The sequence below is a fragment of the Panthera uncia genome, chromosome F1, assembly GCF_023721935.1.
Source record: "Panthera uncia isolate 11264 chromosome F1, Puncia_PCG_1.0, whole genome shotgun sequence".
NCBI lineage: Eukaryota > Metazoa > Chordata > Mammalia > Carnivora > Felidae > Panthera > Panthera uncia.
In genome coordinates, this window is record NC_064813.1 from 2,006,767 (window position 1) to 2,017,239 (window position 10,473).

Genomic DNA, 10,473 nt, shown 5'->3' on the forward strand with positions numbered 1-10,473 from the left:
GGGACCCCTCCCCACTGCCTCCGCGACAGACGGCGCCGCGCGCCACGCGAGGGCGGCCAATCCGCGGCCAGAAGCTCGACGGACCAATCCGCGGCCAGAACCTCGGACGGACCAGTCCGCGGCCGGGAGCTCGGGCCGTGTGCCCGCCCCTTGCGTCCGGGATTGGGCGGTCGGAACCTCCGGAGCGGAGGCCGGAAGTCGTGTCCCCAGCTGGCGTGTTCGTCTGGGGGTTCCTCCAGACGTCCGGAGGTTCCGGGCGCGGGTCAGGCGGAAGTGTGGCCAGAGTTGTGCCTGGGGCGGACCGGCCGCCGCCGACTGTGGGCGGGAGGCGTCACCGCGTTGCAGGGATGAATGGGGCGGGGATCGGGCCGGCTAGCGGCGGCGCGCACCCGGCTGAGCGGGGCTGCCGCTGGAAGCCCCAGCTGCCCGGTCGCTCCCGGCCCGCGGGCGTGGTGGCCGAGCAGCCGGTCCTCGGCTGGAACCTGCAGGGCTCCCAGGAACTGGTCCCGAGGCGTGGTGGATAGGCTCCTTTCCGGTGCTTGGGAGGATGGACTCCTGAAGTAGGGAGGCGGCCAGCCCCCTGCCGGTCGACCGCCGTCTGTGCTTCCTAATTCGCCCTTTCCGGTTGATCTCCACCCAGGCACCCACCTGCGGGCAGAGCGTCCCCCGTGGGAACCGAGACCTCCCCCTGGAGCGCAGGGACCGCCCTGAGCCTGGTGCCCGACCCCAAGACCGTGGTGACCTGACCTTCACTGCCCACCTGCTCGGACCCACGACCTGTGTCCCACACTTTCTTTATATGAACCTGGACGTGCTTTGAGCACTTTGGAGACGGTCTTTGAGACCCTAGTCTGCAGTCTCCGGGTGGTGGTCTCACCGAAATAAATTCCTTTCCTGTTTCCCCACCATCCGTCTCTCTGCCTTTGATTTTGTGCGTGGCTAGCACCCGAATCTGGTCTGTCTGGGACCCCCAGGGCCGGGTGCTCTCGCCCCCTGCGCCCCGGGTACAGGTAGGGCCCCGCCAAGTACAGGGAGGTCTATGCCTTCGCCACCCCACCACTCGGTGTATACGCCCCACACACGGGCGGTTTCCACTTCCATCCGCAGTAAAGGTGTAAGTAAGGGGCCTCGGGGACCGGGTGACAAAAAATACGGAGGAAGAACGCGGCATCCCTGAAGGATTAGCAGGAGCGGGAGAGACCGTGGCCTCCCCAGCCCCTGTCTGCCTGCGGTTCCGCAGCCCCGCCCCTGCCCCCTCCCTGCACCCCTCCCTGGGCTGCGAGCTTCCTCTACCTGCTCCCCCTGAGCAGGCCCCACCCTCTCGGTTCTTGCACCCTTAAAGGTGCAGGCCAAATGGTCACTATTTTTATATTAAAAGTTTTTATTTGTTTTTATTTTTTTTAATGTTTACTTATTTTTGAGGTTGAGAGGGACAGAGCCTGGGCAGGGGAGGGGCAGAGGGAGAAGGAGACACAGAATCTGAAGCAGGCTTCAGGCTCTGAGCTAAGAGCATAGAGCCCAACTTGGGGCTTGAACCCAGAACGGTGAGATCATGACCTGAGTGATGTCGGATGCTTAACCAGACTGAGTGCCCCCAGGTGCCCCATAACTTTTTCTGATTAGAAAAGGAATACAGGCAGGGGCGCCTGGGGGGTTCAGGTCAATCAGACTCTTGATTTCCGCTCTGGTCATGATCTCACCACCTCTTGAGATGGAGCTCCTTGCTGGGCCTGAAACCTCAAGATTTTCTCTCTCTCCTTCTGTGCCTCCCCTGCTCTGGCTCGCTCTCTCTCTCTCTCTCTCTCTCTCTCTCAAAAAAGAAAGAAAGGAATACATGCATATTGAGGAAAATACGGGAAATACAAAAACAGTAAAAGTTAAAAAGGGTCAAAATCACCTACAATCACACTTTCTAGGGATAGTTTTTTGGAAACATTGTTGGTGTATTTCCTTAACGTTTTATTTTACAGGCGTATAGACTTTTTCATCTTTGGAAATAAATGATAAACGTAACAGTCTTGAAATTTCTATACTAGATACGTAGTAAGCATTTCCCAATGCCACTGAAAAGTTATTTGAAACAAGATCTTAGTGACTACTTGGCATTCCATTATGTGGACGCCCCACACAGATGTAACCGCTGTCCCAAAGGTCAGAGTGAGGTCCATTCATTGCACAGATGCCTACCAAGCCAGGTTCTGGGGAACAGCCATTGGCAAAGCAAAGTCCCTGTCCTCACAAACTTACATCAGTTTTTAAAATTATTCACACTACTGTGAGGAAACCTTTGCCTAACTCTTTGGTTATTTCCTTAGTTACACGTGGTTAGTGGCTTTTGTTTTTTAATATTTAAAAAAAAATTTTTTTATTTTAACGTTTATTTATTTTTGAGACAGAGAGAGACAGAGCATGAGCAGGGGAGGGGCAGAGAGAGAGGGAGATACAGAATCTGAAACAGGCTCCAGGCTCTGAGCTGCCAGCACAGAGCCCGACGTGGGGCTCGAACTCACAAGCTGCAAGATCATGACCTGAGCCAAAGCCGGACGCTCAACCGACTGAGCCACCCAGGCGCCCCATGTTTTTTAATATTTATTTTTGAGAGAGAGACAGACAGACAGAGCATGGGCAGGGGAGGGGCAGAGAGAGGGAGACACAGAATCCCAAGCAGGCTCCAGGCTCCAGCCTCCGAGCTGTCAGCACAGAACCTGACGTGGGGCTCGAACCCACGAACCGTAAGATCATGACCTGAGCCCAAGTCAGACGCTTCACCGACTGAGCCACCCAGGCGCCCTAACATGGTAGTGGCTTTAAAGGCTCCCCATGACGGCCACCCTCCCCTCCTCCCTCCCTCACCCCTACCTCCTCCTCCATTCAGGGGGTTTCAGCTGCTGAGGCCCCTCCCCCCTCCTCCCTCCCCACAGCGCCCGCCCCCCCTTCCCCGACAAAGTGCCCCCGCTTGTCCAGGTGCTTATCCCAGGGGCCCTCCTTCCTGGCCTCATGAGCAGGCTCCCATGTTCTAGGAATGGACGTGACCCACACATGACCCAGGGAGGATTCTGAACTGCTTCCCGCTAACCCTGTGGCAGAGCCCTTGCCCCCAACCCTTCCTGGCCGAGGAGGTTCTCCAGGAAAGCACACTGTGCGTGCAGTTCTTCCAGCAATCCAGAAATTCGTGTTGGCGGTAGAAAGAAAAATGTAGTGTGATCAAAGGGAAAAACGATCGTTGCTTTTAATCCCACCACCTAAAGAGATCCCACGTGACTCTTCGGAGTATAGCTCGACGCCTCTTTGGCTTACAAATCGGGCACGTATTACATCTGCGTCTGATTTCTTTATTTTTTTAGTGTTTATTTATGTTGAGAGAGAGTGGGGGTGTGAGCGGGAGAGGGGCACAGAGAGAGAGAGAGACCCAGGCAGGCTCCGTGCTGTCTGCGCAGACCCCGATGCAGGGCTTGACGTGGGATCGTGACCCGAGCCAAAGTTAGGAATCGGATGCCACCCAGGCTCCCCGCTTCAAGTCTCTGGGACTTCCTGTTCGGCCTCTGTTGGTTCCCACCCTGCTGGCAGCTCCCGGCTGTGATCTGAGTCCGGCCCCCCGACACGGAGGACAGGGAGGGACGGAGGAAAGAGGCCGCTCCAGGAGGGCAGGGGGCAGGTGCAGTGAACGCAGGGAACTGACCCACGAGGCCTGTCTTGGGGCTGCAGGACGCTGGACCCCCGCACCTGCCCGCCACGTCCTAACAGGTCACAGAGCGGCCGCAACGGGGTTCGGTCACCCATACCCTCCAGATGGTCCTGGCGCCACATCTCTGTCTCAAGGCCGTCCTTGGGGCAGCTTCCCGGAGAGGGGTCCTGGGGCCACATTCCAAGGACAGGAGAGGAGGTGAGGCGCCTCCATTGCCCGGGTCCAGCTCACAGGTCAACTGGCAGTCACGTCCTCTCATTGAGCTTCCCAAGTAGCCTCATCTCTGTGCCTCCAGCCAGAGAAAGTTCTCTGCTTTGAAGGACTCATGTGATAAGATCGGATATACTTGGGTCATCCAAGATCACCTCCTCATTGTGAGGACTGTAACCTTAATCCCATCTTCAAAATCCCATTTGACATGTAACCTAACGGGCTCCAAGGACTGGGGGGGTTGGATGTACTCGGGGAGAATATTCTGTCTCCCGCACTGTCTCCCTGCGCTGATGAACACGTCCTTACATTTTGAAACGGAGTCAATCTCCTGGATTTGTTTTTTAGCTCACATCGGATGATGCGAACAGACTCGTCCCTGCCCCTGATGGAGTGTGACTGGCTGGGGGTCCACAGGTCGTTTAGAGCCACGGAGAGGTCACGGAGTAGCTGGTAGGATTCTTTAGAAGGGTATGATATCCTTCCTGTAGAGAAAACAGCTGTGCCTGGTGCCCACAGCATCCCACGCAGAAGGCTGTCTTCTGGAGGTGACCTAGCCATCTCTGGGTCAGAGCCACGGCCTCCCTCCCCACCTCCAACGGTATGCCTGCCACGTCCTCAAACCCTGGCTGTCCAGAGACTAACGCCACCGTCCCCTCCACTGTCCAGTTGTTCTTCGTTAGCTCTGCGGGTAAACTGAGTCCCAGATCTTCAACAGCCATGCAGAAGGGACTCCAGCTGACTGGGAAAGGTGAATGCAGGGGGACTGCCCGATGTGGCGGCTTCCAAATGACCCGGTGACTAATGCCCGTGTCGTCAGCCCGGCACGCTTCCTGGGGCTTGCAGCGGGAAGGAGCTTTATAACGCATTCTCCACAGATCTGCATCGCCTCGGTCTTGATTTCTTCACCTGAAAAATGGGACTAATAATACCTACCTCAAGGAATCCGTTGCAGGAATTAAGTGCTGTCACGTATACAAGGTGGCCTGGTTTATGGGGAGCGCTCAGGACATGTTAGCTTGCCTGCCCCACCACTGTCACCCCGTGCCCTGTCCCCATAAGAGTTAAATTCTTTCTTTTTTTTTATGTTTATTTATTTTTGAGAGAGAGAGCACAAGTGGGGAAGGGCAGAGACCGAGGGGAACGGAGGATCCCAAGCGGGCTCTGCTCTGACAGCAGCGAGCCCGACGCGGGCTCGAACCCACGAACCACGAGATCGTGACCTGAGCTGAAGTCGGATGCTTAACCGACTGAGCCCCCCAGACGTGCTTTCTAAAGCGGAGGCACATGTGAGCGATCTAGTTTACTAGTTTTGGAATGAGACTCCGGGGAGGACACACAAACAAAATGTAGTCCAAACTTGGCGATTTCTGTCTTCGGCACCCCAGAGGTTGGGGGTCTGTCACCCCCTCTCTTCGTGTCATCACGTGACCTGGTTCCCCGTTATCGCCCCCGTTCGTCTTGTGTAAAGAGTGCTAGAAACGATGAACTGCAGAGACCCAGTGAAACATCACTTTATTTTCTTTGGGCCGACACTCCATTGTTTTTGCTACATTTGTTTTAAAAAAGGAAACACGTGTGGGTTCTGGTCGTAAATTATATAAAACGGGGGTGGGGAAAGAAGCTAACTTTGCACAGGCAAAGCCCGGTCTGGGGAGGTGCGGGTGAGGGCAGGGCTCCCTGCCCCAGAGGGTAATGACTCTTACAGCTCATTCCCACCTCCTCCTTTTTCAGAGGAACCCGGTGGCCCAAAGCCTGCCCCATTTGCCTGAGGTCACAGGTGTGGCCCTGTTGGCTCCAGAAACCAGGTGTCCTGGGTCCCTGCCCACTGCCCCCAGCCGGACGCCCCTCGTCCTCCCTCCCAGCCATCTCCCAGGGAGCGGGGGACCCAAGGGCGTTTACAAAAGTCCAGAATGGGTCAACGTGTTGGGGGAAACGGTTGTAGGGGAAACGGGAAGTTTTTGGTTGTGTTTTAATCCCTCCTGCCATAGAGTACATCAGTCTGTTTCTCCCATTCTCATCATTGGGGTGTGTTGTCCCCAAGCTTCGTTGCGAATTTGCCAGAGAAGGTCCCGGCTGACCATCTGTTTGTGCTTGGCTACATCCTCTACAGAGCAGTCTGGGATTCCTTCTGGAACTCGGCAATCCCGCTGCATTAGTTACTCCTGTAAGTGCTTGGGGTGAGGGAGGGACAGGAGGACAGGGGGAGGGGCACGTAGGCAGGAAAGTTACCGCAGGGGCCAGGGCTATGGTGCTAAATTGGAAGGTCTGCACCAAGGCCCCGGGCGGTGCACGGGTCCATCGGAGACCTCGGTGGCCACGGCCAGCCCTAAGGCCCCAGCCTCCTGGGCACGGGCGCCCCGTCCCACGCGCAGCTGCACTTCTCCACCCTCATGTTGGGCAGGCTGACCACCTGGGGCCTGGGCCTGCCGCCCTCCTTGACGCCCACGATCAGGGGCAGCGAGGTCGTCTCCGAGGCCACGCACTGTCGCGGCCCCGGGAACGGCCGCCTGAAGGTCGGGGGCTCCGGCGGCTGCTGGCACGCGCCCACACACTCGTAGGCCAGGAAGCCCGGGGGCTCCAGGACCCAGTTCTCGGCCCACCGCATGCCCCGCAGGTCAACGTAGGTCTCCTGGCGGCAGCAGCGGGCGCCCTCCGTCGCCTCGGGGTCGCAGTCGCCCTGAGCTCTGCGGGGACAGGAGGGGCGCAGGTCAGCTGAGGTCACAGGCGTGGGAGGGCACCCGGGAGGGAGATTTACCGCCAGCTCTCGTCACGTTGCACAGGCCGGGGTTTGCGCCGGGGACGGGGAACCACCAATAACCAGACCCTGCGCAGTACGTGACCTTAGTCCCGGGACGGGGGGAAACCCCGCGTCCGTTGATTCCCACGGCGCCCCTGGGAGACCCCACGCCAACCCGCCCGTTCTGGGGGGCCCCCGAGGGCACAGGCGCCTACCCGTAGGCCCCGAGGTCCAGGGTGTGCAGCTCCAGCTGGGGCTCGCCCTGCCCGGTGCCCTCCTGGCCCTGGGACGCGAAGCGGAGCAGCGTGTGGGCGCCCGAGGCCCGCGGGCCCAGGTGCGCCCTCTGCACGGACACCTGCAGCAGCAGCGGCTGCCCAGACCGGCCCAGCTGGCGCCAGAAGTTCACGGCCTCGGTCACGTCGAAGGCCTTCCAGCCACTCCCCTGGAGGGACACCAGCCTGCGACACCCGTGGAGACAGGGGCCTGAGCTGGGGCTGGGGACACCCCCTGGGGGGAGCCTGCCCCCCCCCCCCACTGGGCCCACCTGCCCCATCCCCTCCCCCTCTTCTCTCCCCCCCTCCCCCACACTAGGCCCACATGCCACCCTCCCCTTCTCCCCCTCCAGCCCCCTCCCCCTCCCTCTTCCCCCCCTTGGGGCCCCCCCGCCCCCTCCCCCCTCCAACAGCCCTACCCCCCAATCCCCCACCAACCCCTACCCACCCTGCTGACCTGGGCCCACCTGGGCTCCCCTCCCCTCCCCACTGGCAGCCCGGCCACGGCCTCCCCACCTGGAGTCCACCAGGTAGGTGCGGTTCGAGCTGTCCTCGTGGATGCGCAGCCACTCGACGGTGACGCGGGCGCGGGCGCCGTGCGGGGACAGCCGCTCGAGCCTGCCGAGCGCGGCTTTGGGGACCGGCTCCTGGAAGAGGCGCAGCACGGCCTGCACCAGCTCGCTGTTGGGCGGCAGGCGCCCCTCCATGCCGAACACCAGCACGTGCGTGGAGGCCTCGGCCGCCAGCAACCTGCCCGCCACCTCTGGGGACGGGAGCAGGGTCAGCAGGCAGGTCAGGCCCGCTGGGAGGGCGCGGGGCCCAGAGCCAGTGAGCAGAATCCCCCAGGAAGGCAGGGAGAGGTGGGGGCGGGGCCTCACCTGCACAGCCGCCTTTTTTTTTTTTTTAAAGTTTATTTATTTATTTTCATAGAGAGACAGAGAGAGCGAGTCCAAGAGGGAGAGGGCCAGAGAGCGAGGGAGAGAGGGAATCCCAAGCAGGCTCCGTGCTGACAGCGCAGAGCCTGACGTGGGACTCGATCCCACGAACCCCGAGATCACGACCTGAGCCAAAACCGAGAGTCAGACGCTTCACCGACTGAGCCCCCCAGGCGCCCCGACACGCAGCCTTCTTCAGGGGAAGGCGCTCAGCTAAAGTGGGAGGCCCAGCGGAGAGAGGGAGGCAGAGAGCCACCGTGGAAATCTGTGGTCACCAGCTGAGAGTGGCCTTTCCAGGAGGGAGGGCAAGAGCCCCGACTTCCTCTCCACTCCCTGCCTGAGGGGCTCCTGCCCAGTGAAATGTCCCCAACTGGAGGAAGAGGCGCCTGGGGCCTGTCGCCAGCTCCAGTTCCCCAGAGGCACCAGGCCCCGTGTCCCCAACGCCTGAGGCTCCGGGCTGACGGTGGGACCACCTGACCACGGGCCACGTGGCCGCCAGCGGTCAGCTCTGCAGAGCGTTCAGGACCAGCCTCCTGGTCCCCAGGCCTCCAGGCGCCTGACCGGCCAAGGCCATCCTCCCTGTCACTAGCCCCAAATCCCCTTTCTCTGTCTCCCCTCCTCCCACGGGGCTTCTGCACCCACGAGGGTGTCATTCCTGCCTCGCCTCTGCCAGTGGGGCCCCTGGTGCAGACGGAGCCCAGGGCCCCGGACGCAGCCACGCTCACAGTCCCGTGGAGCTCCCCGCCCCCACGACGGCCGCCCCGGGACAGGCCCGCCAGCCTCGGCCTCCCCGTTCCCAGCGAGCACCGGGCTACGGCAGGAGGGGGACCTCACCTCGGACTCTCTGGCTGAACCTCTTCCCGCGGGAGTGGGCGCCGTGACTGCGCTGCAACAGGGCCACGTACTGGGCCCTCACGTGGGCCGGGGTGACCAGCCCCTCCACGTCGCGCTGGTCCAGGACGGGCGCCTCGCGGAGGCCCAGCTGCCGCAGCAGGCTGGCCCGCACCTGCTCGCCGGTCAGGGCGGCCCCGGGGCCCGTCAGGGGCAGCGCCCAGAACGCCCAGCACAGCCACAGGGGCCTCATGGTGCCGCCCGGGGATGGGGGGCGGGTGTCAGAGCGCACGCGTCCCCCGAGGAGGCTCGGCGAGGGTCTCAGCCCGGTGTGCGGAGGGCCGGGCCCGGGCCAGCTTTATAGGCAGCCCTGAGCTGGGCCCGGGCGGAGGGGGGAGGTCACACCCCTTGGACCTCCTGGGAGCTCAGCAGCCAGACGGTCCTTGGGCCTCGAGGAGGGGGCCGTCTGGAAAGGGCACAGAGGCCCGTCTGGATGCCGCACCAGCCCAGGGCCTCTGGCTATTGCTGTCTGGGCAGCTCAGTGATAACTTTAGTGTCTGTTGAACTTCCCTGGCCCTGCCCCAGTCCTAGTCTGCGAAAAAGGGGGCCCATTCTGGGAGAACGAGAGTCCTATCAGGAGACCATTTAAGTCTCTCCTGGAGACTAGTGTGGGTCTCCGTTTGGTCATCAGGCAGGAAGGACTCTGGGTTCCTGCGGCGAGCTTCCCCAGAAGCCCCTGGACTCATGTTGCCCCTTTCTCTGTCCCTGCCAGCCCCCCATCCCACCACCCCGGCTCCTCTCCACAGGCCCTGGGAAGACCGTGTCCCGTCCATGACAGAGGAGGCCCCTGCGGTCAGGACCGGCTCTCCAGGGGTCCCAGGAAGAGCAGTTTTGCAAGTGTTTGCTGTCACATGACAGACTCGAAGCTCTTTAGGCAGGAACTTCATTCTGGGGGCCCTCCATGCCCTAAAACAGAGGCCACAGCTGCCCAGAGTCTCGTCCTGCCCACAGCCTCAGGTATGGCGCCCACGGGGGTGGGAGCCCCCAGTGCCACAAAACACACAGTTGAGACTGGCTGGGTTCAAATATGGGGCAGGTCTAATAGCCAGCAAGTTCCTTATGCCTCAGTTTCCTCATCTGAAGGATGGGTAACAATCCGGTCTACTTCACAGGGCTGGTCCGGAGATCAAACGGATTAACACGCAGAGGATGTTCAGCCCGGCCCCTGGCAAGTGGTGGGTGCACGATAAGGGTTTGCCACCCTGATCACCTGTCCACCCAGTGCACCTCCAGGGCACGGCTTTCCTAAAAATGCCAGTAACGAGAACAATCGTTTCTCGAGTGCCCCCTGTGTGCCAGGAAGCCTTCTAAGCTCTGAACACGATTCACAGCAGCCCGAGGCGGCAGGCGTACCCTCCCAACACGCAGCCAGAGCTCTGCCCAGGGAAGGAAGGTGTCCCGGCTCACTCAGCCATTGGAGGCCAGGAGGCCAGTGCCCAAATCTGTCCCCAGAAGCCCCCGCGTGGCGCAGGGGATTTGGGGAGGTGCAGGAAACATGTGGGCCTCATAGCCCAGTGTTCTGACACGGCCTGTGCCTGAGCGCCAAGGGGCCCCGCAGCCAGGAAGCCCCCCGCCTCCTCTGAGGTTCGCTGCGTCACTGACAGGTCTCCCACGCCACCCCCCTGCCTCTGTGCTCCCACACATCCCAGGCAGAGGAAGAGAGAAACTTCTCGTGCTCAAGGGCGGAATTGCCACCATGGGCGTATGCATATGAAATATGTAATAACCTGTAATAACGGT

The 10,473-nt window shown here is 60.8% G+C and overlaps 1 protein-coding gene across 1 annotated transcript; it reads right to left on the reverse strand.

The window, feature by feature from the left end:
* Positions 1–6,224: 6,224 nt before the first annotated feature.
* On the reverse strand, positions 6,225–8,926 carry LOC125925858 (left-right determination factor 1-like). Its single transcript, XM_049635109.1, has 4 exons — positions 8,677–8,926; positions 7,424–7,670; positions 6,851–7,093; positions 6,225–6,582 (listed from the first exon to the last, which is right to left on the reverse strand). The coding sequence occupies exons 1-4, from the start codon at positions 8,924–8,926 to the stop codon at positions 6,225–6,227; spliced, it is 1,098 nt and encodes a 365-aa protein (XP_049491066.1).
* Positions 8,927–10,473: the final 1,547 nt, after the last annotated feature.